This window comes from Metarhizium robertsii, assembly GCF_000187425.2.
Source record: "Metarhizium robertsii ARSEF 23 chromosome Unknown MAA_Scf_1, whole genome shotgun sequence".
In the NCBI taxonomy this organism is placed as follows: Eukaryota; Fungi; Ascomycota; class Sordariomycetes; order Hypocreales; family Clavicipitaceae; genus Metarhizium; species Metarhizium robertsii.
In genome coordinates this window covers 2,507,217-2,535,056 of record NW_011942149.1, presented here as the reverse complement: position 1 = coordinate 2,535,056, position 27,840 = coordinate 2,507,217, and the positions used below count along the sequence as shown (strand labels likewise).

The 27,840-nt window shown below is 50.8% G+C and overlaps 8 protein-coding genes across 8 annotated transcripts; 4 read left to right on the top strand and 4 right to left on the bottom strand.

Annotated features, from left to right (window-relative positions):
- Positions 1 to 1,909: 1,909 nt before the first annotated feature.
- On the top strand, positions 1,910 to 2,791 carry MAA_04645 (GPR1/FUN34/yaaH family protein; the record flags this gene model as incomplete). Its single annotated transcript, XM_007822741.1, has 2 exons — positions 1,910 to 2,160; positions 2,230 to 2,791. 2 exons carry the CDS (start codon positions 1,910 to 1,912, stop codon positions 2,789 to 2,791), a joined length of 813 nt encoding a protein of 270 aa, XP_007820932.1.
- Positions 2,792 to 3,170: 379 nt separating this feature from the next.
- On the bottom strand, positions 3,171 to 3,592 carry MAA_04646 (uncharacterized protein; the record flags this gene model as incomplete). The annotated part of the gene is made up of 2 exons (XM_007822742.2): positions 3,171 to 3,346; positions 3,400 to 3,592. 2 exons carry the CDS (start codon positions 3,590 to 3,592, stop codon positions 3,171 to 3,173), a joined length of 369 nt encoding a protein of 122 aa, XP_007820933.2.
- A 737-nt stretch (positions 3,593 to 4,329) lies between these two features.
- On the bottom strand, positions 4,330 to 6,435 carry MAA_04647 (Phenylalanyl-tRNA synthetase, class IIc, alpha subunit; the record flags this gene model as incomplete). Its single annotated transcript, XM_007822743.2, has 10 exons — positions 4,330 to 4,480; positions 4,551 to 4,629; positions 4,687 to 4,719; positions 4,775 to 4,841; positions 4,905 to 5,180; positions 5,235 to 5,339; positions 5,400 to 5,478; positions 5,534 to 5,895; positions 5,973 to 5,992; positions 6,060 to 6,435. 10 exons carry the CDS (start codon positions 6,433 to 6,435, stop codon positions 4,330 to 4,332), a joined length of 1,548 nt encoding a protein of 515 aa, XP_007820934.2.
- Positions 6,436 to 7,025: 590 nt separating this feature from the next.
- Positions 7,026 to 8,891, bottom strand: MAA_04648 (glutamyl-tRNA amidotransferase subunit B; the record flags this gene model as incomplete). The annotated part of the gene is made up of 1 exon (XM_007822744.1): positions 7,026 to 8,891. The coding sequence occupies one exon, from the start codon at positions 8,889 to 8,891 to the stop codon at positions 7,026 to 7,028; it is 1,866 nt and encodes a 621-aa protein (XP_007820935.1).
- A 1,580-nt stretch (positions 8,892 to 10,471) lies between these two features.
- On the top strand, positions 10,472 to 12,362 carry MAA_04649 (uncharacterized protein; the record flags this gene model as incomplete). The annotated part of the gene is made up of 2 exons (XM_007822745.1): positions 10,472 to 11,747; positions 11,806 to 12,362. The coding sequence occupies 2 exons, from the start codon at positions 10,472 to 10,474 to the stop codon at positions 12,360 to 12,362; spliced, it is 1,833 nt and encodes a 610-aa protein (XP_007820936.1).
- Positions 12,363 to 15,312: 2,950 nt separating this feature from the next.
- MAA_04650 (uncharacterized protein) lies at positions 15,313 to 16,171 on the top strand (the record flags this gene model as incomplete). The annotated part of the gene is made up of 3 exons (XM_007822746.2): positions 15,313 to 15,397; positions 15,462 to 15,524; positions 15,597 to 16,171. The coding sequence occupies 3 exons, from the start codon at positions 15,313 to 15,315 to the stop codon at positions 16,169 to 16,171; spliced, it is 723 nt and encodes a 240-aa protein (XP_007820937.2).
- A 546-nt stretch (positions 16,172 to 16,717) lies between these two features.
- Positions 16,718 to 20,869, bottom strand: MAA_04651 (vacuolar sorting protein; the record flags this gene model as incomplete). Its single annotated transcript, XM_007822747.2, has 5 exons — positions 16,718 to 17,518; positions 17,576 to 19,328; positions 19,389 to 20,344; positions 20,401 to 20,427; positions 20,492 to 20,869. 5 exons carry the CDS (start codon positions 20,867 to 20,869, stop codon positions 16,718 to 16,720), a joined length of 3,915 nt encoding a protein of 1,304 aa, XP_007820938.2.
- A 617-nt stretch (positions 20,870 to 21,486) lies between these two features.
- Positions 21,487 to 27,416, top strand: MAA_04652 (uncharacterized protein; the record flags this gene model as incomplete). The annotated part of the gene is made up of 2 exons (XM_007822748.1): positions 21,487 to 24,346; positions 24,403 to 27,416. 2 exons carry the CDS (start codon positions 21,487 to 21,489, stop codon positions 27,414 to 27,416), a joined length of 5,874 nt encoding a protein of 1,957 aa, XP_007820939.1.
- Between the last annotated feature and the right edge of the window lie 424 nt (positions 27,417 to 27,840).

The following is a 27,840-nucleotide window of genomic DNA, read 5'->3' as shown; positions in this document are numbered from 1 at the left end:
ATGCAATAGGGAAGCAGGCACTTATTCTGCAGATGCTAGGTTCTGTTTTGTCCCACGTGCTGATTAATAGGGTCAGCCTTCCTCGTAACTCGTAATAGTCAAGAGGAAATTAACCGTCGCAATGTTGCTACTTTAGCTCATATAAGAAATTTCAGCAAGTCGAATTGTAGCGGCAGCCTCACAAGGCCAGTTTTACATATGGGACCATTGCCGAACTGCGCCGTGAGTCTGTAGTAGAAATAATGTAAAAGTAGGTCCGGATTGGGAAGAGTTTGGACTACTGCATCGCATGCTGTCCATGACAATATATGAAGCGTTAGAGATGGCCAGGTTCTCGCCGAGCAACGCCGGCATCGGGCTTGGATCCGGGTCCGGGGATTGGGTCCCACCCGAGATCTCCATGTACTAGTACTCTGGCCAGACGGTGGACGACTGCACGACGATAAACGAGCAGCAGTGCCTCTGCACACCCATCAGGGTGCCGAGCAGATCCACGCACGATCAAAGAGTGACAGCGCCGTCTCCCGAGCCGTCTTGAAGTCCCACTCCGGAGTGGCCCACTATTTAGAGCCCCTGACGGCTCCGGAAAAGTGGAGTATCCATCCATCTGGGATCGCTGCCCCCCGGGGCCGTCGTATCTGGTCGCCATTCCTAATGCGCCCGGAGATATTCGAGCTGCCTGTTGAGGAATGCCATCCAGTCTTTATCCAAAATCCGCAAGATTCAACCGCAAGGACCTATCGATCGACGGTTAGTCGGCAACCTCCATCTGTGCCTACAAGCTTACACATCTACCCTACAGACAACTTTTCAGGAATGACTGGCAAGGTACTGCGCGACCAGATACTAGTGAATATGCGGGCGTCTTATGGTATCAATTGATATATGACTGGCAGATTGACTGATATGGAGCGATGTACGCCTATTGAAATGGCTTTGGCATCGGACATAGTAGGCTTGGTCATGATGAACGTTTAATGCGGGCGAGACAATTAGTCAAGGACATTGGAATGCCGTTTGTCATTTTCCGAACCGCTGGCACGCACCCATGCTTGTTATTGTCCTATTTTATATTTTCTTGTTTTTAAGTAGGTAGTTACAAAATGACAGATTCATCCTACGCAAGACGCCCATTACGCCTCGTCTCCAAAGACCGTGGCTACAGTGCGACTGTATTTGGCAGTTGTCTGCTCTCGTCGATCGCCCGCTCCTTCCTCCGCCAGAAACTCAATCCGCGACGAAAACCATCATCCCCTCACCCTACAAAAGTCATGACTGCATGGTGATGCTGGGGTCCACCCAAGCACCTTCGAAACTCTAGAAGCCAACGTTCCACAGCGAGGGGGACGTGAAACAGTGAACCAGATCAGACCTTCGTCAATGGCGCACCCTAGTCGAAACGCCATGTCGCTACTTTTGCACTCCCGTCTTAGTCCCCCAGCCTATGGGCGTGTCTCGCCGATGCCTCAGACCTCTGGTATCGAATCGCAATTCATTGCCCGCCTACACCATCTTTGCTGCTTCCAGCAGGAATCATCCTTCCATCAGGCGAGCCGAACTTCCCGTGGCCACAAGCCATCACTCTGTTTCTTCTTCCTCCAATAGAACCCCGCATGAGCTGCGAGTCTCTTTCCTTGTTGGGCGCGCAAAGCAGCTACCGGCGTGGGTGGATAATTGGTAGCCAGCCACGACCGTCATGTAGAGAAACGCAATTTCGGGGCAGAGGAAGATGAGGAGAGGGGGAGCTTCTTTGCCTGCTGTTCCCGGTTTATAAAAGGAGCTGGTAGATGGCTGCTGGGACAATGCGCTGACACCTGCTAGCCTCTGGCTTCAGTACTGCTGCTTTATGCGAAGAGACCGCCAAGCGCAAACAGCTACTTGTCGGCGGCACGATAACTACAAAACCAAAATGTCTGCCCCCGTTCAAAACAACGATACTGCCGCCGAGCAGACTTACAAGGAGGGCAATCATAATGGCCATCACTTGCCTCCAACCACCGCCGACGCAGGTCCTGGGGGGAGAGTACCAAAGCCTTACCAGTCCATGGTCTCTCAGGTGTATGATCCTCAATTTTTCAAGATTGCCAATCCTGGACCTCTGGGTCTCATTGCCTTTGCTCTTACTACCTTTGTCCTGGGCCTATACCAGTGCGGTGCTGGGTAAGTCGGATTGTGTCCAAATGCTCAACTGCGTCTCACAAGATGGACCTAACAACTCATCCTCACCAGATTGCCAAACTCCAACCCCCTTGGAAGCGTCGGTCCTGACCAAGCAGTATTCGGTCTGGCTGTCTTCTACGGCGGCACTGCACAGTTCATTGCCGGTATTATGGAATTCCGTGTGGGCAATACCTTTGGTACAACTGTCCACTGCTCCTACGGCGCCTTCTGGCTTGCGTTTGCCATGTTCATGGTCCCTCAGCTCGGTATCAAGCAAGCCTACGGTGGAGATGAGCACGCCTTCAGCTTCGCCGTGGGCATATTCTTGATTCTGTGGTGCTTCCTAACCCTCATCTTTTTCATTGCCGCATTGAGAACAAACATTGCCATTTTGACCGTCTTGGGCCTGCTTGTTCTGGCATTTTTCTTCCTCAGCATTGCTCAGTTCATCTCCACTACCCACACAACGGCGGCGGTTCGTGTCAATCGTGCGGGAGGAGTATTTGCCGTGCTGTGCGCCTTTGCTGCATTCTATGCTGGAAGTGCTGGCCTCATGACACCGGCAACAACTTGGGTCGTGTTCCCTTTGGGCGAGTTCGAACGACCTCCGGCCCAAACGAATCCTGTCTAGGTCGTCGATATTCTGGATTTCATCCCCTACGCGGATCTACTTGTCTGGACTCCCTTGGAATCTACCCGGCGATTGGGTATTTAGGTGCTACGTTGTTTGCCGCCAAGGTGTATTTTTGTTCTTGCACTACTATAATACCCATTGACGTATTTGATTTCTTTCATATCCCACTGGCTTTTGTCGAAATGACTGGGTTTTATTTTTGCGAGGTTCGGCGGGACCAGAGAGACTGAACGCATATAATCAGAATGTCAAATATTTGTGAAAGCTGTCGCTATCCCACTCCAATTGATGCAAGCTACACATGACGCGCAGTCGTCTCTCTATCACGACAAGAAGCACTCGTCCCCTCAGTAGGCTCCAGATTTCAAATTCCTCATCAGAGTTGATTCTTCATTTTCTCCGCCGTCCCTCTCGCCTTGCCCTCTGCTTCTGCCGCAGCACCTTTCGCCTTGCCCTTCAGCTCTTCCGCCTTGCCCTCCATCTCCGCCGCCTTGCCCTTAGTCCCCTGAGCAACCGTCTCTGCCCCTTGCTTAATCTTGCTTCCAGCAGTTGCTACAACCAATCAGTAGTCTGTCGCCACATCAAAAAAGAAAAAAAAAACGTACCGGCAGCTTCCAAACCAGGCAGAACAACGTTATCCGTAACGGTTCTATCCACCGTCTTCAGCCCATCCTTGACCGTCTCCGTCGGATTCTTCCTCATCGCCACAGACGTGCTGAATGCCCGAGGGGCCTGAACCATGATGGTTCGACACATGGGCACGGCGGACCGGACGGCTCGTTCTGCAAGGAAGGACATGTTTGACAGATTTTCCGAAAAAACTTGCAAGTAGTTGAAGTATGTTTGGTAATTTCTAAAATGAAGAGTGGTTATTTTGGTGAAATTGAATCAATTGGGGTCCAGGTAGCCAGAGAGATGTATTAATAACAAAACCAAAAAAATAGAACGTCCATCGTCACTGGGGGCAGGAAAGGTGCATGATGTCATCGACACGACATGTGGCCGCGATCGCGGGGCAAACGCTCCCGTTCGCCGCGTAGCGTCCAACAGCTTGGTTGGGCATGACGCAGGGGCGGCACGATTTCTTGTCTGGGAAACAAACATCGAGATCGGTGTAGACGATTCTGATTTGTGAATGTGACCCTTGCCGTTGCATTTCGTCGCAGCGTTACAAATCGATTGGAGAAAGGTACAGGACGATACTTCAGAGACTAGATGTATTCTGTATGCTTTTTGTTTTGGCATGTTTGGTCAAGGCGCTTCTAAACGACTACTTGCTTGAAACCTGCAGACCAATGGTGACATGTAGTCCTTTAATTCAGCTTGCAGACATCGCGAATTCACGATGGGGGGGCGGAGATGAACACTCGTCATTGCTCTATTCATCGTCATAAATCGGCTCGATTTTGCTATGCTCTGATGCTCATCACTTGGCTCCACCTAGATCGACGGGTTTGTCCATCTCTAGCGATGGCCCCCCTCCCGTTCCACGTCAACAGAACTTCATGGCCGGCTTTGCAACAAATTCCCCAGCTCTATTCCTTGTCCAAACGCACCGCGGGACTGTTTCGCATGAAGTTGAGGTCGACCTTGTGACCTAGCAGCTCACGAATATTTGAGATGCCGTACTTGATCATGGTGGGGCGCTCAAGGGAGAGACCCCAGCCGAACACTCGCATGTCCTTGCTACACGGAAGGGTTAGACGAATATCAAGTCTAGCAGAAATGGAAAGTTGCTGGGATTTGAGAGACTTACGGCAGACCCATGGATTCCAACATTTCAGCACGGAACATGCCGCTGTTGCCGATTTCGACTAGCTTTCCGAGGCCCTTGTCTGGAATTGGTGAGGAAATTGCTTTACTGGATGAGGAAATAATGAATCAGAACTTACGATAAGAGAAGATTTCCATGCTGGGCTCGGTGTCTACAGCTTGGTTAATGTCTGCATGTCGCCAACATTTCAGGCACCAGTTACTCACAAGGGTTGTAAGCACACTTGTACTTCAGGTCGGTAATGCCCATCTTGCCGAAGAAGATGTCCATAAACTACATCACGTCAGCGACATTTTCACCGCTTTTGGACTGTTTACGAATATGGTGTGTTCTAACCTCCATGAGACCACCGAGCGTCAAGTCGTAGTCAGCAATGACACCCTCGACCTGATGAAATTCTGCCAAGTGGGTGGCATCGACTGTTTCGTTACGGAACACACGATCAATGGAGAAGTAACGAGCTGGTGGCGGACGGCCGTCAGGGCCCTTCTGCTGCGCTAGTTTGTACAGCATGTTGGCGCTGATAGCTGTGGTGTGTGTTCGAAGCACGAGCTTCTTGGATTCTTCTCCAGACCAGGGGTATCGATAACCAATGGAGCCGTACTTGCCATCCTACATACGGAATTAACCTCGACCTATATGTGTGCAATATAGAGCCATACTCACCTGGTGGACATCCTTGACGTTATCCCAGTACGTCTTGTAGTCAGCCGTATCACTAGAATCTTCCCCTCTAGGCATGTCTGCCTCCTTGGGGTCCGATACGTAAAACTGCCAGCAGCGTCAGCCCGACTACCATTTCCAAACATGTGCAAACTTCAATACACATACGGTATCTTGCATATCACGAGCAGGATGCTGTTGTGGCACAAAGAGCGCATCGAAATTCCAGAATCCCGACTCGACGAACCTGGCCACGAGTCAGAACCTTGCCATTCACGTTGTGCGCCAACACTTCTGCATACTTGTCTGTAGGCATCTCCTGGAAGCCCATCTCGAAGAAGATTTGCCTCAGCTCGGATCGGACCTTGTTCAGGGGATGCAGAGCTCCGGGGTGCTGATCGGCACCCAAGGCCTTGAAGTTGTATCCCTTGAAAGTAGCCGACTTCCATGAACCGCTGGCAATCATGTCGGCCGTCAAGTCGGTAGCCACCTCGGGGATCTTGAGGGCAAACTTTTCCCCCTTTTGAAAGTTGAAGCTGATAATCTTCTGCGTTCGGACAAGCTTACGCTTCTTCAAATCAGCGAGCATCTTGGCATCGGGGTACGACTTTGTCGACTGAATGGTCTGCATTTGTTCCTTGGTGGTGTCCTTGATGGACTCTTTCTAAAGGCCGAGTTTCCGTTAGTTACCTCGTATCTTGTCATGTTTTCTGTCTTCTCGTGCATGTAGGTGCTACTCACGGCGGCCTTGAACTTGCCATCTGCATTATTCGCCAATTAGTGATCCAAAACATAATCTCGCATTTCTCGAAGTATCAAAAGGCCTACCTGGGGTCTTGGAAATCCACTTCTCCCTGAAAGCTCGGCCCTGGCCAATCTTGACCACATTCTTGTCGCCAATTGCCGTTTCAAGCTCTTGGATTGTCAGCCCCTCCACTGCGGTGCGCAGAGCCTCAAAAACCCGGGCCTCGTGGCTACCATTGGCGGCAATCTGCTCGCCCTCAGGCTCTAGAATGGCTTCTTCTCGGTCTATCGTTTCGTACTTGACCATGTCACGGGAGGCAAGTCTATCGAGTGCACCCTTTACCTCGGTGGAGGGGATCGTGGGGAAGGCGGTAGACGAGAGGAGGGGCGAGTTCTTGTCCAGCGCATGGAGGATTTGGGTCGCAAGGTCCCCAGCGGGGGTCTCGTTCGAGGTCGCCATGATGAGAGGGACTGTATTCGTCTAGGCGAAATTCAGGCGACGCCGGCGGCGAGAAACGGTCGCTGGTGGTGATGCGAAGAATGGTGGTGAGATTGCCTGAGTCACTCTCGTCAGAATTTCCATGGTCGAGCGTCTGACAGACTGTGCCCCGCCATGGGTTGAGAAGGTTCGGAGTAAGCAGGTCAACGTTGAAGTGGGGCTGCCAAGCATATGTTGGAGAGATTCATTGATGCTCTTTGAAATCCTGTGCTGTCAGCCAGCTAGCCAGCGTAAGACGGAGTGAAATCAAATGGAGAATCTGGTATGATTGGTTGAAGGAATCAGTTTTCTCAGCTGGCGTTTAACACTAATTAGAAATCAGGCTGGTTATTGCATAATTCAACCCATGATAACAACATGTTCCGTCACATCTAGTCTTCCCCGCGTTCAGCCCTTCTTTCTATGTTATTGAGCTTCTACCAGTATTTCGAAAGCTAGACCAGGCTGAGCACCGTGAGTAAAGATTACCACGCTTTGATATATTCTTCTGTATTATTCATACAAGCCACCTGTGCATCCAGTGCAGCAACGTTAATGCCCAACGGCTAACGTCAACCTCGGCCATGTGAGGCTTCAATCTGCGCCCTCATAGCGGCCTCAGCAGTCGCGGCATTGATCCGCTCCGTGGGGCCCATCTTCATCATCTTTCCAACAAGATACATCAACTTTCCTTGCGGAAACTTCTTATAACCAATAAATTCCTGCAAGACCTTGTCCTCTCCTTCCACAGCCTCTTTTGCCAACTGTCGATACTCAGTCTCCGAAATCTCCCTGAACCATAAGCCGTTTGCCTCAATGGCCTCTTCTACACTGCCTTGCAGTTCTTCGAGATAAATAGACAAAAGGAGTTCTTTGGCGACCTTGCCCGTAATTTGCTTTAGACATAGATGATAAAGGAGTTGGGACAAATCAGCAGCAGGAACTTGCGCGCATTCACCGTCCGCTGTAAAGAGTAGCTCGGCCGAGGCCAATGGCCCGGCTTTGTACGTTGTCAGCCGGCCCAGTTCGTGCGTGACCCAATTTGCAGCAAGAGTTGCGTAGCTCTTCAAATCCGGTCTTGTCTTGTCTGCCAGTTCGACTTGCATCTTTCGGTCAATGCCATCCAACACTTTGTAAAAATATTGAACCCTAGCTCCATTATCCAGAATGATTAGCGATAGAGCATCCTTGGCGGTCAGTCCAAAATCATTTATTAACGTATCCAGCTCCGCGTCTGGCAACACGGCCAACGAAGTTCGAAGATGCTCCACCAGATCATTTCCTATCACAAGCGGCGCGATATCAGGATCAGGCATGTAGCGATAGTCGACTTCGCCTTCCTTCCCTCGTAACCTCCGGGTCTCTTTCGATCCAAGTGACCATCCTCGGGTCTCGCCAGCTATGCTCCTGCCGGCTTCTAGCTCCTGAATTTGGCGATCTCTTTCGGCGATAATGGCGTCCTCGACAGCTTTTATGGTACCGAGGTTCTTGATCTCTGTCCGTGTGCCCAGTTTGCAAGAAGGGTCGTCGGTTTTGCGGACCGACACGTTCACGTCCGCTCTGAGACCGCCAGTTTCCATTCCTGAAACACAAGTGTCGACAGTGTTGAGTAAAAGCTGGATTTTGCGAACCAGAGCGGCAGCCGTTCGAGGATGATGCATGTCGGGCTCAGTAATGATCTCGATCAGAGGCACACCAACTCGGTTGAAATCTAGCCAATGCACATTGCCGGTTTGTGTCAACGTTTTGGCGGTATCCTGCTCAAGCTGCACTTGTTTAATACCAACGGTGACACTTTCACCATCTTCAGCAGCAATGCCGTCCCGAGCATAAAGTGTGATATGACCATTCTTGGCAAAAGGCTCGTAGTATTGGGTTATTTGATATCCAGCCGGCTGGTCCCACCAGAAGTAATGCTTCCTGTCAAAGCGACTTACAGATTGGATCTCGCAGTTGAGAGCCAAGGCAGCCCGTAGCGCCGGAAGCAGTGTCTCCCTTTGTATCAGCGGCTGACTTCCAGGCATAGAGACATCAAAAAGGGCCACGTGACTGTTGGGCTCGTCGTTGAACGACGTGGTTGCAGGGGAAAAGAGCTTCCGGGCGGTGTTGAGCTGTGCATGAATTTCAATGCCCACAGTCAATTCCCAGCCATCCACAGTCTGATAATCGCCTTTTGATTTCTTCTTGCCCTGCTTCTTGGCAAGCTTTGCCTCCTCCTTTAGCTGCTTGCGAAAGGGAATAACGCTTTCATTCGAAGATGCGGTCGGTTTTTCAATTGTTGATGCGGCTCGAAAGTGCCCAGACAAGAAGTTTGGCGATCGCAAAGCCACGGCGCTGTGTCCAAGAGTATGACGTCCCACCAAACAGCCTCGCTTTGAGATGCTCCCACGGAGAAGATATCTCCCAACCTCGGAGATCGGCACTCGCCTCATTTTCATTGCGGGAGGTCGTGGGTAGTTTCCGGTCTTCTATTTCAAGATCTGGCGACGGCGTGTATCGTCGGAAGTCATAGGCCGTGTGTGCATTGCTTAATCATTCGGGAGCAATGTGCTCGTCACTAGTTGACAGGTTTTGGGCCCGAGGAGCGCAACCTGCGTTGTCTGAAGCTGAGCCAAGGACGGAAATTGGCTGCAGGCAGTCCATAAATTGTGACGACGGTGGCTGCAGATTGCATCCAGTTCAACGCGCGTTGCGTCAATGGGGTTGTGTTGCAGTTGCTGATGACGGAATGAAATTTGCATGTCTGGCTTTGGAAAAGGATGGTCTGGCGGTGCATTGCATTGCTGTGGTGGAGACTTGGCAACTGCAATCAGGTGCAGGGCCGGTATTCAACCAACTGGCGGTACGTACCAGTTACTAGCGTCTGGTGCAATAAAACGGTCTCTGGGCCAAAGACTCGAGGTCAACCTCAGTGCTGGTTGTGAGCCGGCACACCTTCAACGTTCAATGCTCTCCGACTTGTCGTGTTCCGTCCATCCCTGGTCAAACATTGAGCATGACAGTTGATTATTTGATGCTCTGTGCTCAGGACCTCTGTGCCATCAATGGTCACGGTCATGGATGGCCCGGCTGCCGCCAGCCAAGTCCCTTTGTGTTGCCTGCAGCAATGCGAAAGCCACCCCCAATTCCGACCCCAACATGATGCATGAGACCTGCGACTTTCGGCCAACGGTCTCGTCTGATGTCGTCCCATGTCAACCGTAAGAATCACCTAGTTGGTAATTTGTTCCACGACAATTTGCTCACTCAAAGAATAGTTGATGCATAGCGCACGTTGGGCACCGTTGGGTATGCCCGTACTATGTCCAAGTCACCAAGCCGCTGCCATGGGCGCACCCGCGGAACGATGTGATCAAGTTGCAAAATGTTGGTCTTGTTAATACAGCCCAAAGATATTGGTCTTCTTAACTTGGCCTTGGGCTCAAGTGCTCGCTAGAAGCAGCATGTGGTCCGGCGCATGCGTCTCGGCGCAAAGAGCATGCATATCCTGCAGTTCCTCTGATCTAGCAACACGTGTCGTTGCCTCACCTTTGCCCCATTCTTGGCCGCATCCCCGTCCTGGTTACTCTTGTAGAAAGGCGGAAAGGTGACCGGGTGAAGGGAGACGAAGATCACGAGTCGCCAGGGCAAGAGGACGAGAAGAGACGCAGCCAGGGCAGTCTCGGTACGTACAACGATAGAGCCCGAAGGCGGTCCTTGCCAAGTTTGGTCATCATAATGCAAAGTTATATTGACTGTGTGGGATTCCACGCAGTGTGACATTGATCAAATTATCGACCGTTACCTCATGCTTTGGACACATGTGCCCTCTCCTGGGCCCGGCTCCTATTCTCCCACCCCGGCCGCAACACGCTCACTGGACAGCAGCTCGAGGGGGAGATCCGATGACTGTCGAAGCATTTATAAGTGTAATTTTGCCATTTCCCGTTCCTTGGTCCTGGTCTAGAATCCTCGTTTGAACCATTATGGCTTGCCTACGCAAGACTATGACAGTGTTTCTCAGCACCATTCCGCAACAATGAGCAACGCCAGCGAAACATGTGAGCCATTACAGGACCCAGAGGTCCCTGCTAATGGCCAGCATGCTCAAAACGATGACCAAGCTTCTGTTACCCCAGCCGAGGCGGTTGAGGATTCTTGTGAAGTTGCGAAAGGGGCACAGGGAGGACCATCTCCTGGCATTGTTGACGACAGTAACAATTCTGTTGCGTCAAACCATATCCCCTCTGCTTCTGCTTCTTCTTCCCCTTTGGAAATTATCTCCCCCCGCCCTTCCCCTCATGCTCCTAGCAGTACCGTCATGCCAGCCACAGTGGAGGAGTGTTTCGACGAGGACGACCCCGGGGCTCAGCTCGATGCTGCTGATACGCCGCCATCATCTTTCTGTGTCACTACACCACCTATCAACGAGACTCCGCTTAGCCCGAGTGCGTTGGACAAGGATGTAGAGTCTGATAAGCCAGAGATGAATACGCAGGAAGACCAGGACGAGCAACCTCCATGCCAGGTCGGCACTCCAGATATATCTGCTCCTCAAAGCACCAACCACATACCGTCTCAGCGTCGTCCGAGTGTGATGGATTATCTCATTTCGCCAGACTCGACAAAAAACTCTACATCTACGTCTGAGGCAAGTGGTCCCTCATCCCACAGAATTGCAAACGGGTATACCTGGTCGGATCACGGCCAGGTGGGTCATCAGCCCAGGCCGAACGGCCACCCGTTTGTATCTAGCAGCCATCATGGCGACGACAGAAAGTCACAGCTCAGCTGGAATGGGCAGCAGTCATCATTTAGGCTTGCTGATAACCCGTTAAGCATTCACAGCGATTACGGATCCGAAGTGCCGTACAGGGGAGGCTATGCCCAGCCCTACGACCGTGGCGGTTCGTCGGCTCCCCGGTCAAATGCTAGTGTTGCCCAAAGTGATGTCCACCCAGACCAGCATACAGGAACTTTCTATCCAGAGTTTGCCAACAACTTGGAAACGATGGCACCCAGCGGGTACCACCTCTTGGCGGCAAAGTTGTCCGGTGGCGCTGGCGGTCAGCCTCTCGTACCAATTTACCGTCGTTTTGACGCTCTCAATCACCGTTTGCTCTTGTACATGCAAGACGAGATTGCAGAACTGGAGCGTCAACTTATTGCGTTAGAAGCACAGGACACGGCGAAAAGAAGCTATCTCGGTGGTGTGATACCAGCCTCGCGTCGACAGGATCGTTGGATCAGCAACAACTTGACAGACCAGAAGACCGAGGTCCTCGGACATATTGGCTACAAGCTGAGTCAGTATAGTGAGTCCTCACGCACACACAAGTACAATGCTGCCATGTTGGCCTGACATTTCTCAAGATCAAGTTCTGGCGTCGTTTCGCAAGGTCCAAGACATTCCGGTGCCAACGTGGCGCGATATTCACCTGTACAAGACCTACTTGACTACAAGCAACTTAATCATAGACGACGAGACGCGGTTTCTTGATGCGGAAAATGACTTGATATCCCTCTCTGGGCCGATGCAGTCCGCAGACGACTTGAATACAGTCGATGACGGGCCGACGCCCATGCCCAAGACAACCGAAGAACAACAGCAGTTCCCACCGTTTTTCAAGGACAATGGCATGTCGTCGATGCGGGCAGAGCAGGCTACACCCCAGCGGCAGGGTGACACTGTACTTGTAAGGCTCGCTTTGTCGTGCATGTGTGTAGTCTTTGTGCCTGTCATTACCTTTGCCGTCGTTCCCAACTTTATAGCTCGCATGGCCATTGTAGTGTTTGTCGCACTGAGCGTGGGTGTCATGATTGAGCAGTCTGGGCTGTTGGCCGAAACGGAGCGACACAAACTGGCCTGGATTTTGTATTCAGGCCTATACTGTGGTGCCATGGCAGTAGTTGCGGGAACAGTCAAATAATGCCAAGTAGAATGATGAGGGAGACTTTGATGGCCGATGGACTCTGGTACACACTTGCACGAATTCGGACACGGTATGTGATGGGGTGACTGCTGGTCGGTTCTCTTATAATTGTCACCGGGACTGCTTTGTGATGGGGACGTCTATCAGTGTTTCTTCTTTGAAGATTCAGTGCAGAGACCATGGGCCACGAGGTCCAGCAAGGTGACAAGCCCAAAGTGAGCCCGATGCATTTCCTATTTCGGCAGTTGTACCAATACCGTTATGATTACTAGCATAAGCTTAGGTTCCACCAGGAATTTTATTCTATTCCCAGACTCCAACTGTTCGAGATCCATTATTGACCCCGCAATTCATGCAGTTCCTCCATTGATGCTCGAAATCCTATCCCCTGGTGTGTCAAGGCTGCAAGCAAGTAAGGCTGCAAGCAAGGCTGCAAGCGAGTAAGGCTGCAAGCAAGGCTGCAAGCAAGTACCGGTAGGGATGATGATACAATTAGAAGCCGGATTCTAAGGGGTACTTGATTCCACACCTAAATCACGTATTTAAAGAAGCACCAGCATACTCCGTACATCCAAGTAATAAAGAGCTATCACACACATAAAAATTCAGGCTCTTCTCAAGGTCAATTGAGGTACGTACCTAGCTGGAGTTGATGTGGGTCCGGGTCCGCTTGCAGCCTCAACACACCAGAGGGGATCGGCCCGTCCGAAGCGACCGTCTCCACTCGCCCACGCAAAATCTCCTCAAGCCCTCATTTAACAAAATAGCAGATCAACTATCATCAATCTCATTGGGCGGATGGTTTAGTGGTATAATACTCCCTTAGCAAGATTCAATTACTGGATTATTGGGAGTGGTCCGGGGTTCGATTCCCCGTTCGTCCATCGTAGGTGGTTTGATTCCACCATTATACCTCTCTTTTTGCTCTATCCGTTTGTGTTCGGAGAGCTTTTTTTTGGCTTCCTTTTCCCTGGAGGGAAAGAATTTGATTTGATTATGGACCATGAGGAAACATCTGATTGGGCGGATGGTTTAATGGTATAATACTCCCTTAGCAAGGTTTATTCACCGAGTTATTTGGGAGTGGTTCGGGGTTCGATTCCCCGTTCGTCCATTTACAGTTCTCGTTGTTGGGGATTTTCTTTTTTTGTTTTTACAGTGTTTCGTGGACAAACTGTTGATGTGGGATTTTGCGTGGAATATTGCGTCCACGCAGTCGTGCTTGGAGGACTGGCCCCCTGTTGAAAGGGGTTTTTTTTTTTGATCCGAGAAGAGTTTACGTTTGAGAAATGTGAGGATGGCCGCTCTTACTGTCTCGGTGTTGTGTGTACTTTGCAGAGTTTACTCTGAGGCGCAAATTTTTGCCCAAATTTGCACCCACAACGACTACCCTAGACATCGGGACGATGGCCCAAAAACACAGTCTAGACATGATGATGTGCCAATTATGACCTCTCTGTGAGATGCTGTTCCCATGTTCAATTGCAAATTATAGTTCTAGTTGGTTCTTCCAGGTATACAGAGAGTGGGATAACATGGCACCAAACAGTATCATGGCCATGCCGTTCACGACAAGGTGCCTCCATGCAACTTGGTTAGACACCAGCCATTGAGCAAGGTGAAAAAGAGTGCTGAAAGTATATGCCCAAGATACCCAGTACCTAGATCCAAGGCAATTCACCAAAAATATAGTGTCAGGTCCATCACAACACCTCGGACGTGGGCGCAGTCATGGTCGTATGCCCCAGCCACCCGAAAGGAAAGATGGTCAAACTATAAACAATAGACCCAGAAGCGCAAGCAACGTTAAACCAATAAATGACATTGAGTGCATTGTGTTCCAAAATCGACCTTGTCTCGTACCGTGAACCCAGGTAGTTGATGGTAGTGACACGCATTCTTGCTGAGCTCCTGTCATTGACAGCTTGCAATTCCACATCTCAGCCCAACTCTGGTCGCGATACTTGAATTGAGCAGCCTTCAACCTTGCAGTCACTCTACTCCCTGTTGGAACATATAACCGTCATTCCCAAGGGTGAATTGGCAGATGCCGCTATCGAACCCAATCCACCCTGTCTCACATCTCGCCACGCATAGTATGCCATAGTATGCCATAGTAACGAGACAATTGGTCTCGAGTGCCTGCAGGAAGTCTATTTATTCTTAACTATACATGCTAGTCACTGTCCATCACCGTCCACGTGCTCCAACGCGCAGTGTAACTTTACCATGCGGGCAGCCATGTCGTCACTCGCAACAGCTCACGTCCCGTTCATATGTCGTAACATAAACTGACCAGTGACAAGGGCACTTGCTCATCGCGACCATTCCACCAAGTCTGCCAGCTGCAATATGCCACGGAACAGACCTCTGCAGCTGGCAACATCAAACAGACAAACAGGCACCAATGTTGCAAAGACGGCGGCTTCTGTCTGCAGCCGAAAGCCAGCACCATCTTCCTCCCTTCTTCACCATCATCGCATCGCATCCACAACCTTGTCTCCCTTGACTCCCTTGACAACCCCCTAACCACCACCACCTTCACGCACGATAATCAAGGTATGTAAAAGAAAATAAAATGCAAAAGAACCCATAAAATAAGCTCGATTCTACATTTCCATCAACATCCCTGGATATCGACCCCTAGAATGCCCAACCACAGCGTCGTCTCATCTCCTCCCTCGCCTTCACCCTCGCTTCAAGGCTCCCTTCCCAGCATTTATTAAGACGGGCTATAACCCCTCCTTCATTCAATGTTCTTCATCTAGCAGAAACATCTCACATCAATTTTCTTGTCTTTCCTCTTCTCCTGCGTAGCAAATCTTCTCACACGGATAAAGGCCATCTCTTCATCTTCACAAACAAAAACTACAGGTCAGAAACTGTGTTATTTCGTCTCGAGGACTAGTTTTCGCGAAAAAGAGAAAAAAAAAAAACACTAGTCATAATGCCTGGCCCCAAGATGAACGTTTTAGCCGGCCTCGTTGCCGCTTTGGGCGTCTTTGTAACTGGTGCTGTCGCCGAGTCGGGTGGTAAGTCTTTTACCCTGCGCAAAGTCTCGGATATGAAAAGGCGAGGGATGCTGACAGCGAGTAGTAGCCAACGGCCAGGTCACCAAGACTCTTGAGCCGAAACCCATTGGAACAGCCACCGAAAATGGTAAGTCAGGATGATATGCGACAGCATGCTTTTTTTCCTCCTCCCGAGTCGATATTCTAACAGAGTCAAAAGGCGCTCTCCTCGTCTCTATGAACTTCTGCTCCGTCGTCGTCAACACACAGTGCCAGGTCTCTGTCATGACATCAGCTCCTGCTTCAGGCCCTACGTCCGCCCCCAGCTCGGATCTTGGCTTGAGTCGTGCTTCTGCTGCCGCTCCAGTTCCAGCTCCAGCTCCAGCTCCCGGTTCGGCTCCAGCTCCAGCTCCAGCTCCAGCTCCTGGTTCGGCTCCCCCTCAAGCTGCTTCCGTTGATGCTGCCGCCACCGAGACCAGCAGCCCCGTCGAGACCAACGATGCCGTTCAGTCTGTTGTCCCCATTGTCCCCCTTCCAACTCGCTTCTCCGTCCCAGCCTCTGCTCCAGCTTCCGCTGGCGCCGAGAGCACCGAGGCCGCCATGTCAACCGAGACGGAATCTCCAAACCAACGTACCATTGACATTACCAATTCTTCCAGCACCGTGACTCAGCCATCCAGTACCGGAGCCCCGGCGATAACTAGCTCTGCCCTTGCGGCTGCAGCTGCTGATATCAAGGCCCTCCCCAGCGTGGCTTGGGGAGCTCTCATCCTCGCCATGGCCATGGCGCTTTAGTCGGAGTTGTTTGAAGTTGTTGGCGTCGAGGCAAAGGTTGCAATTTATGCGTGGCTTGCTTTTTGTTATTTTCATGCGTTTCGGTCAAATCAGGCCAAAATAGGGACATACCAGGATTCTTTGTATTGCATTTTTGATCAATGTCGATATGATATGGCATACGTAATAATGGTCTATAGTTAGACATAGAGCTTCTTATGCAAGCATCCGAATACAATCAATGGTTCAGAATTACAATGCCCGTCTTCTCCCGAATCCCGTCTATGTACGCTATTTACGCTTTACAGGCCAGACAGGCCGTAAAGTTGGTATCAAAGCCGAATGACTCATCTTGACTCCAAAGAACAATGAGAAGGGGAACCGCCGCCCTAAAATACAAGCCTCTCAAGACAAATTTCATGACAAAGGAAGATCAGAATGAGAGTCGCTAATGATGGTATGTATCCTCCACAAAAAAGGAGGAAAAGAAAAAAAGGGAACAAACCACGGGTCGAAAGTGCCTCACAGCGTGTTACCCGCGGCACCCTGCGCAATGGATATAAGCTCTCAATGACAAATCGGGCAGCCCTCTCTAACCTTGTCACGTAATAGCCTGGCTCTCATAACCTTCATGCCGATCGAGTACCGCCCATTTTCACTGCCTGCTCCACCGAGATCAATGTCCGCTTTTTTTCCCTTGTGAAGAAGCTCTAGCAAGTGGCTGACATGAAACACATGACCGCAAGCAAATCCAAGTATCGTCTCCATCTCAAACTCGGTGAATGGCTCGTGGCAGCTCGCACAGCGTCCAGGTTGTGGTGCCGTATGGCGGTGTTGCAAAGTCCCGTTGTCTGACTTGTCACCAACATTTTTGTCCGTTCCGACCTGGCCTTTGCTGGACATGTTTGGAGATTTGGCTGTACCTGGCTGTACCACCTCAAATTTGATTCCCTTTTGTTGGCCCGACCTCAGGTCATTTTGTGCTGCAGCAAGCTCGCTTCGTAAAACTTGAGCCACCCCTGAGCTAATGCTGTGCTGCAGCTCATGTTCTTTCATCATGTGTGTCAGGCCTTCTCTCAGACCCTGAATCTCAAGGCCCTCGGGTATCCTTCTCACCAGCGTAATGGGGTTTATGGCAGTGCCGACCTGCTCCAGCAAGGCGCGAATGAAACTTGGCTTGTCCATACTATAATCAAGAAGGTCATTCCACAGGTCTGGATCGTCCTGCTCTTTGGCAAACTCGATCGCTTTCTGCACGTTCTTCAGACGATCGATAATAAGGTACAGAGCTCGTTTCATTTGGCCCGTCTTGGAGTATAGATACACAAGTTCATCATGATATGAACATGCCTCGCATTCTTGCACAGCCTGCATCTCGTCAGCCATCTTTCACTGAAAATAACCCGCCACAGGTCCTCAACTTACCTTTTCAAAAGTATAGGATATAGATGATTTGAGGAACTCCATCAAGAGTGGTCTATCGTATGTTGCAAACAAGTGGACTGCCAAGTCGGCATAGCTGTCCACCAAGGATTGACTATCCATAACTAGTCGATCAATATTATCGGCAGAGTGTTCTCTGATGCCCTGTCCTCGCCACAGGCCTTTGAGGTAAAAAAAGAGATATAAATACAGCTTTTTAGCCTCCAACTGCTCGACAACGACATCAGGACGAACAAGTCCATGCTGTGCCTCGTCTACAAGCAAGGTGATGGCCTCCGAAGTCGCTTCGACAAGGTTTTGTTCGGTCATTTGCTTCATTCTTTCCCTAGATACTCTCAAGCCAATAAAACCCGGAATATCATCAGCAACGGCCTCGGCGAGATGGCGGTCACGAATAAGACGGAAAACGGAGTCAGCGTCGTGAAGCTTGATATAAAACTTCAAGGCCTCCCGATGTCGCCCGCCGGCTTCATAGAGCCGCGCCAGGCTTTCCATGACAATCAGCCAGTCCCTACCCTTCTCTCCGTCTTCGATGCTATCCTCTTGCACATCCCTAAATTTGAGTTGATTTTCCAAAGCTGTGGTGATGGCTCTGACGTCAAACAAATCTGTTGACCATTGATCCAACAGTTCTCGAAACCGAGGTTTATCGTTCTGGATGTAATGTCCCAGAACTACCTCATATATTGTGGTTGGGAGAGGGGGATGCATTGTCTGCGATGGAATATGCGGTGTAATTTCGTCAAAGTGTTTGGCGCCTACAAATGTCCACACCCATTTCTCCCACCTGCCTGGAGTAGCAAGCACCTTGGCGCAAACTTCTCCTGCTCGTCGCCAGTTGCCGTTCTCTATCAACTGCTGAATCCACAGCTCTCCAATGCGTCTCTTCTCCCGAACGGAGTGGGAGTGAATGTCCTGCTGGGTGGACTCCACGACCGAGTCACCATCGAAGAACTCGTCTACAGCGGCCTGGCCTTTTGATGGAGTTGCCGGTGGTACGTCACCGGGCCTCTCTGGTGTTGTCGCGATAATTTCAGGGTTTTCATCCAACAGCTCCCATGCCAAATGGAACTGTTCGTGCTCAACGAGCCAGGCCAAGTGGTCCGCCAGATCTCTTTTGGTACCAAGAATACAGTCATACGGACTGTGTATGAATATCTTGATGCCCGGCTTGGTCAAACTTGGGTGAATAGTGACGGGACCTGAGCCCTTGACCTGCCCCCTTCGAAGTGTTCCTGTCGCACTGAGCGTCTTCGAGACGGAGGCGGTGTCCTCTCCGCTATCCTTGCTTATTATACTAGCACCAGAACTAAAAAGCGACTTTGGATTAATTGCAGCATTCCACATGTCGTTGCCGAGACCAGCAAGAGCTTCTAATGCGCCTTTAGATGCGACTGCGGTGGCTGCTGCTTGAGCTGGAAGAAGGCCGAGGTGATAGTCTGCCGGGCCGAGGCGCTCAAACCTGCTCACGCCAAGCCGATCTTTATCTACTTCCATCTGAGAATCAAGATCGATAAGCCTTAACTCGGGAGGTTGGTTGTTTTGGCGACGTCTTTTGCCTCCAGACGGTTCACTTCCTGCAGATCCTGCAGATATATTTGATCTGTGGCCCCGAATAGCTTTTTCTGGTGTGTCATCATCGTCATCTTCATCGTCTGTTGGACAGAATGCAAGAACAAGCAAAGTACTCTGAGTGTATAGGGAGATTCCTGAGATAATGCAGTCCATCCGCAGGCTTCCATTTTGTTAGAGAGGTGACCAATTCACCCGGCATTAGGGTTTCGGATACACTTACATCTTGGCGACTTCTGCTCGACCAAACGGCTTATCGCGACCGTGTCTTCCACCACTAGTAGCCCCATGATGGACGTGAATAATCCAAATAGTCGAGCCCCAGCCGACAAGGAGCCTTTCAACAGTCTTTTTGGGAGTCGGGGTTACGAGGTTGACAGCACCGTCTCCTGAAAACCGAGACTCATCAGTCTCAATGGCTTGCTCATCGATCCATTCTAGTCGACCTTTCCACACGCTCGCCATGGTATCCCACTCCTCTGTTTGTGGTCGATCACAGTGTCCGATCCGATGCCATGCTCCCTCGGCTTCAGCACTTTCAAGGTGAAGCTTGGAGCGCATAAACTTGATCCCAAATTCGTTTAACCAAGCCACATACTTTCCAGAAAGTGACCATTTAATGCTGCTTATAGTACCTTCTCCCGAGTGCAGAACCGTGTCTTTGCCAGTGCTTGTCCCTAAGCCCATGGTGCCTAGCCAGCCAGATGCAGCCGCGACAGCCGTTCCGGTCGTTGTGGAAGTACTTCTCCCTTGGCCACCGCCTACCGTTAGGATGAGTTGGCCAGCCAAACCGCCGGATAGATATGTACGGTCAGATTTGAACTCTGGGGAGAGCGCAACAGCTTGGACGGGTCGGGCGAAGTTTCGTAGATGAACGTCCTTCATGTCTAGAAGCGACTGAACACAAACATTGCCATCCATAGATGAGGTGGAGATGTAGATATCGTTGGAGGGTATTCTTGGCAGTTGTGGTGGTTCTTTTGGTCTCCTAGACGCCCCGGCAGGAGACGCATCTGGCCGCGGACTTGGTTGGGGTTGGGGCTGCTGAGGCCGTGCTGGGGTTTCTATGCGGTCGTGTGGCAGCGGAGGGGGGTATGGAGATATCGAGATGCTGGTAACAGATGCAGAGTGGGCGTGGTAGATTCGAAGAGGCTGTAGAGTAGGCAGTTGAATGACATTCTGGGGGTAGCGTTAGGGATGGCCTTTGCCGTAACGAGTTTGAAGAGCAAGCATACGATATTACCGTTGTGAGTCCCAATGATCTAGGTCAAAGTTAGTACAGTGCAATGAGGAGATCATAGGTGCGAGCGAAGGGAACAATCGTACCATTTTGTCTCCTCCGACCAGAAATGCGCTCGTCGCATCGCCATTACGATACAAGCCACTCAAGCTCTGGGTCAGGCGAGCATATTTGAGACGCGGCTCTTCATCTTCGTCGTCTTCGTCATCCTCATCGTCGTCATCCTCATCCTCTTCTTCTTCCTCTTCCTCTTCTGGCTGCTCCCCTTCACTGTCGTCATCTCCACGTCCTTGGCCAGCGGAAGCGGCGCATGGCTCATTTCCCTCTAGACTTACGAGCTCGCCACGGCCATCAGTTACAGGGGTCGCCGGGTCGTTAACAGCTTCATCGTCGGGCGCAGTGTCGGGAGTGTCCTGCGGTTCGGGTCCCAGCCTTCCAGCAGCTCGATCGGACTGGTCAGTCATTGTACTGACAGCCTCGCAGTCATCGTCCGTTCTTGTAGAGCTTGAGAGCGAGCTAAACAAAAGGCAATTCCTACGGATAATAAGTGTGGTGGTGACAGGGCAGTTCTGGGAAGCTCCAGATGTCGCTGGGACAGCAATAGTGTTGTGCAACGGGGAGCGGTTGGTCGGTGTGTCTAGACTGTTGAAGGCTGAAGCAGCCGTGCTTCTCCTGCAACGACGTCACGAGCTCATGCCGCATCTGGAACGCCAAGTTTGCATGGTTGGGCTAAGGCGAGGGGGAACCAAGGACCTGGTCAATGCTAGCTCAGGCGCCAGCTCCCACCGCTGCCCACATGCAGACGCACTGTGGTGCAGGAGTCAACCGCTAAAGACCAGTGCTTCTTATCTTATCACACTCGACGCGTCCAACCGCGATCCCACGCTGGCCTGGCCACCAGCGCTTGACGACATTGGACGACTCTGAGACCTGGGAAGGACGAATTCGCCGCTCGACGAATGCATAGGTTCGAGGCGAGCAAGTACGTGAGCCTACGGAGCTTCTTGCGCAGTTCAACTACCTGCTTTCTGCCGTTTGTCCGCCCTTGGCTCGCCCATGGATCTCCTCCAACCTTATCATCATGGCGTCGGTAAGGTCCCTGGGCCTGCATCACCCGTCAGGGCTGCGTCACGCCATCGAAGAACAATTGCTTCCCCAAAGTCCGCCTCCTTCGGCATACAACTGGGAAATCACCTCGGATGACAAGGGCGACGAGGCACAGGAGGACGAGCTTTTGACCACACAAGATTGCGTCGTCTGGTGCCGAGGGGGCATATTCAGAAAAACCTTCAAATTTGGACTCGAGAAAGAACCCATTACACAAGCCCTTTTAGCGTACTTTGCGACTTCTGAGGATGCCCTACACAATGAGAATCATAATAATGGCCCTCCAACCAAAGCAGCAACTCTCGCCGCGCCAAAATTGGACAAGGCATTGGTCGTATTTCTCAAGACGCAGGCACACATCTTCTTCCTCTCGGGCACCAGCCACGTCATCCACATGCCATTTGAAGTCGAATCCGCTTGCGCAGGGCCTATTGGAGTCGTTATTCAAAGAAAGCACAAGGCGGAGAATCTTGCCCCAATTGCGCTCAAATTTCCACGAGTTCCTCCAAACTCCTTTGTATCATCACAGCTGACGGCACTCAACAGCTCACAGCAAACTGCCTTCTCGGTTGAAGGGATGGGGAAGCCCAAATCTCTGCATTTTGGCCCAAGTTCCACACTGGAAACTATGTGGGACATGCCTTCAGAGCAGCAACAGTTGTCGCACTGGCCACGCCTCGTCTCGCTCATGGATCCATTGTCTGATATTGGGCTGGTTGTCGGTGAGCCTGAACCTTACAGCCGCCGTCCCGCACGCCAGAACAAGTCCAAAAAGCCGGCCTTTCTTGACCCGGCCGAGGAAATCCTTCACATAGAACAAATCAACTTGCCGGGAAGTGATTGCAGGGCCTTTGATGCCCCTTTAATACTAGCCGTTACTATAAATAGAGAAAACGGATCTTACACTGTTTGGCGCTTGAAGTATCTCGAGCATGAAGATCCATTTATTGGACAGCAGAAGAAGGCAAAAAACAGGACTTCCAGACGCAGGAGCTCGATGCCACCTCAAGGCTTCACAAGCGGAACTTCGACACCAGTTCAACAGAATTATCGGGAGAGCTTTGGTGCGCCCCTCCCAGGCAAGCGTCAACGGAAGAGCGAAAAAGCTGAGAAGCCGTTGGATTTGGTGTCCTCTCTCGAGCAACAAGATAACGAAGGAGCTGGTGTCACCCGAAGAAGCTCTCGTCGTTTAAGCTCCATGCTTGCGCGAGCAGACCTGTCCGCTTCGCATGAAAGATCAGTTTTTGCTGATCAGCCTCTCACTTCCAGTACGGGAGCCTCCAAGAGAATCGAATCGCATAACGGCCACCACGGACGCTCTAGCTCCAGTTTCCACCACATTCATCCCAGTCTAGGGAGCTTGCTTGAGGCTCCGCTCGCCGCGACGTTGGATGAAGGTTTGCACAACATGGGGCTTGATGACCATGACTTCGATGGATTACAGAACGAGATCCGGTTCACCAAGATTCAAACTATCGCTCTAGATAGCTCCAATGTCCGATATTCAACATCGACTCTACCTGCGAGATGTCAAACCAAAGTGTTCATTGTCACGGCTCCACCCTTCGCTGTAGATGAGCAAGGACGTACCCAATTGCTCATAGGCATCCAGGAGCCCCTAGAGAAACGGCTTCAGATGATGACGTTGCATGTAAAAGCTCAGGAAAAGTCAGATCTTGCTACCACTGCATCCGGAAAGGACCAGTCCAGGTACTCAATCGTCTCGATATCACCTGGAACACAGTGGAAGGTTCAAAGCGTTGTGGACTCGTCGAAACTTGTTGATGGTGACTTATCCGTGATCCTCGTCCTTTCCGACTCCGATGATGGACAGCACGAACTGACCGCTCAGGCTCCTTGGATTGAACTGACGAAAATATCGCTCTCCCTGCTGTTTGTCGACGATACCAGAAACATCCAATATCGGGGCAGAGTTGCCGATAGAGATGTCAAGCAACGAAAGTCAGAGGTCATGGACCTAACTAGTGGGGGAATAGTTGGCATTCGTCATCCGCGGAATTGCGGTGTCGTTGATGTAGTTGACACACATGGTCGGCTTCATCAACTCAGAATCCAACTTCAGCCAAGTTGCCCGCAAGTCAAAAAAGTCCTAGACATTTGCAAAAGTGTGCTGCCGGATGCTCTTGGCGGCCGCCTTCATGCAGGCTGGCTTCATATGACACAATGGCTACAGAATCACCAGGATAATCTACCTAATGTCGAGTGGTCTGCAACAACAGTTCTCCTTCTGAGTACTTTTCTTAATCTTGGTCGTGAAGACGACTCTCCGTTCAAAACCGCTCAGTTACCTGTTCGAAAAAGAAGGCCTTTGTCTGGATCTTTTGGTGCTATTCGAGAGTCAGAGGACTGGAGAGCTCTAGAGCTGGGAGAAACTACAAATTCGCTGGGCTGCCCAACCTGGATGATGAATCAGGGCTGGCAATGGGCCTTGGAAGAAGAGACAGCCGATAATGCATCGGCCCAAAGCGACGCTCTCCTAAGCTCTAAATTTCTTACGCGCCACATTGCCTTGTCGAAGGAATACCTAAGCTCTCCTCTGGGTGAGGCAGCCATGGGTCGCCAAGGGTATATGCCCGTGTCTCTTGCCAGGTCGTCTGCTACCAGACGTAAGGTAGCCGTGGACATCTTTATGGCACTCCACCTCCTCCTTGACGAACAGAAATTAGATATCACAACACCTGAATATGTTTCTCCAGGCAGAACTGACTTAAGAGTGTTGCTTTGCCAACTCGCTAGATGGCTCAAATGGCAAACTTTCGTCACAATTTACGAGCTAGGTATCCAGGAGGATGTCGATACGCGTCATGATTTGGGTAAGTGACAGCCAAATTTGTGGTAACCTCAAGGACTAATACAAACACTTTATCAGAACTTAATCTGAGACCAGCCATACCACAGCCTCCGGTTCGACCAGACATTTTGGAATGGATCCAATCCCGACTATCCGGAGTTCGTGGAAAGCCTTGCATGACGCCTGCCGACATATACTACGCCAGCTCACGAGTCTCCGAGGCTGAAAAACTACAGGATAAGAGATGGGACGCTATTGCTACCCGAACACTGATGTTCAAACGCTTCTTCAAGATTATCAGGCCAAAGTCAACAGCTGTTGAGATGGTTGAGGCTATGCAGGATTGTGGCTTTACGAACTACATCCTTGAAACACTCCCTGAAGCTGTATTAGCACCTCTTCAAGATGCGATATCCTTATGCCAGCCACATCCACCTTCGCAGTGGCCTCATCATCTCCTGGATCTAGTACGGAGGGGCGACATTAGCCTCATTGTCAAGCCGAGTAGACGACCTCGACAATCCGTGGCGAACATTTTAGCACCAACCCATATGGCTGCATGGGATTTCAAAATGCTATGTCAGTCCGTAGAAGAGGCAAATAACACGGACTATGACGAAGGTGAAGGTACAGAACGTCAGGCGGTGATACGAGCTCTTTTCAAGGACGACCGCCGTCTCAACGAAGCTCAACATCTATTATCAACTCACAAGGCCAGGGTGGTTCGTCTGAATCCTGATCCTAGTTGGCCGGAGAGCGAGTACCTGGAGAAACAGAAAGAACTTGTTTCAAGAATAGCAACGGGTACACTGGCAATCCCAGCCGGTCGCGCACTATTATATTATAGTTTACGATTCCCTCTCATCACTCAAAAGTTTCACATTGGCGGCTTTAACTTGAATTGTATAGTTAAGCCAACGAATGTCACTGTTGGGGTTGATAAGTCACTATTCACCGAGGAGAAGGTTTGCTGGGGGTTCTTCCACCAAGGCGTTGCTGCGGGTTTAGCAATCTCGCCCCAGGCCAAAGGGATCGATACGTCTTGGATCTTGTACAATAAACCGACGCAGGAGCTAAGTAATAGGCACGCCGGATTTCTCTTGGCCCTTGGCTTGAATGGGCATTTGAAGGGAGTGGCGAAATGGGTTGCATTCAAATATCTCACGCCCAAACACACGATGACATCTATTGGATTGCTTCTGGGTTTGGCGGCATCCTACATGGGCACCATGGACTCTCTCATCACACGATTACTGTCGGTCCATGCAACGCGTATGCTCCCTCGTGGCGCTGCAGAGCTGAATTTATCCCCTCTGACGCAAACCTCTGGGATTATGGGCATTGGCCTTCTGTACTGCAATAGCCAGCACCGACGAATGAGTGAAATTATGCTGTCAGAAATAGAGCACATTGACGAAGAGGACGAAGAGGAGCCTCTCAGGAGCGAATGCTATCGCCTTGCTGCTGGCTTCGCCTTAGGCCTCATCAACTTGGGCAAGGGCGGGGATCTGAAGGGTCTCCAAGACATGAAGCTCACGGAGAAACTTATTGCTCATGCTACAGCAACCAAGAATGTTGAGATTGTTCACATTCTGGACAGAGCTTCAGCTGGCGCTGTTATGGCTATTGCCCTCATATTTATGAAGTCTGAAGATCAAATCGTGGCCCGAAAGATTGATGTTCCAGACTCTGTTTTACAGTTCGATTATGTGCGGCCGGATATCCTGCTCCTCCGTGCCGTGACCAAAAATCTTATTCTATGGTCCAAGATCGAGCCTACACTTACATGGGTCCGCGATAGCCTCCCTCTTCCATATCGCGCCAGATACAAATTGCTAGGCACGACCAAGCTGCGCTCGACAGATCTCCCATTCTTTAGTATACTGACTGGGATTTGCTTTTCAATTGCCCTTCGATTTTCGGGAAGTGCTTCCACCAGGGCTCGCGATCTGCTCCTACACTACCTTGATCAATTCATTCGCATCTCGAACATCGAAGCTACCCCACGGTCTCATCCAGATGCTGCACCTTTGTATGATGAAGAACTCGCGAGGTCAAATGCTAGAATGTGCCAGGACATTCTCGCCTTATCTTGTTCCATTGTTATGGCAGGCACTGGGGACATTTTGGTTCTGAGACGACTGCGCTCTCTACACGGCAGGGATAACCCAGATATCCCATATGGATCGCATCTTGCTGCTCACTTGGCCATTGGATCACTTTTTCTAGGGTGCGGGACGGTGACATTTGGTTCCAGCAACAAGGCAATTGCTGCCTTGTTGATATCGTTTTATCCTATCTTTCCATCCAACGTAATGGACAATAGATCACATCTCCAAGCCTTCCGCCACTTTTGGGTTTTGGCGACGGAGCAGCGTTGCTTGGTCGCGAAGGATGTCCTGACTGGGCAGCCAGTATCGGTGTCTGTACAGATCAAGAAGAAGCAAGATTCTTCCTCTGAGCATATTCTATATCGTACAACGCCTTGCCTCCTACCTCCCCTAGATCAGATTTCTAGTTTATCGACGTCTTGTGGACCTCGATTCTGGGACATTGAGCTCGACTTTTCCAACGACGAGCTAAGACAAGCGTTTGCTCAGACGCAGAGCATATACCTACAGCGGCGCCCACCATCTGAAGGGGCTTTTACATCCACGCTGCGAACTTTGGGCAGCGACGGCAAGGGAAACAACCCACTTGAGTGGATCTTTGGTTTAGGCAAACTCCGAAGCGTAAGCTACGCAGAACGCGCAGCCCTCATGGAGAGCAACGAGAAGGAACAAGACGCGGGGTCTGCCGTAGATGCTCGAATGGAGATGGAGAGAGGTATCTTGCAGGGTGGTGACCGAGAACGTCTAGAGGGTGCAAGGCTTCTCTTTGAATGGGGAGCCGCTCGAGAAAGGCTACTTAAATCTGCTGCTCCCAGCGTTCACGATAGCCAAGCTACTGTTAGACCTGGTGACTCTCAAGAGACGATAGGAGAACAGGTCACGCCCCATGCTCCAGGTGGTGACGTATGGTGGATGCGGGACAGTGCAATTGAAGCATTGAAAGGCCAGGTCTGGCTAGCTGTACGAGACGGAGATATTTAGGAATATCAGCGCAATTGGCAGCGGTACAAGCTGGAAAGGCTTCGGCGCAGATACATGGCGGTCAAGCCATGAAGACGCGACAAAGAGGGCATGTTCAATGAGTTGATGAGTTTGATGAGGTGTAGATGAAAAGTACATTCATGCCTAGTAATATAGCCCTAGTGTCAGAATATTGAAAAGATACACCACCAAGGCTGATCAGGATCCAAGTCCATTCGCCACAAATCACGTCACAGTCGCAAAGGGGGAAGCAGTAGTTTCAACAAATCATGTTTATTTCACTTCACTTTTTTTTTAAAAAATCTCCCACCCATCAAAACACGCATTGGTTCCATTGTCCTCGCCTACTTGCTTTCCCCATTGCCCCGGAACCCATTCGTCCAGAATACCCGAAAAATTAATAACGCCATGCAATGCAAACCGC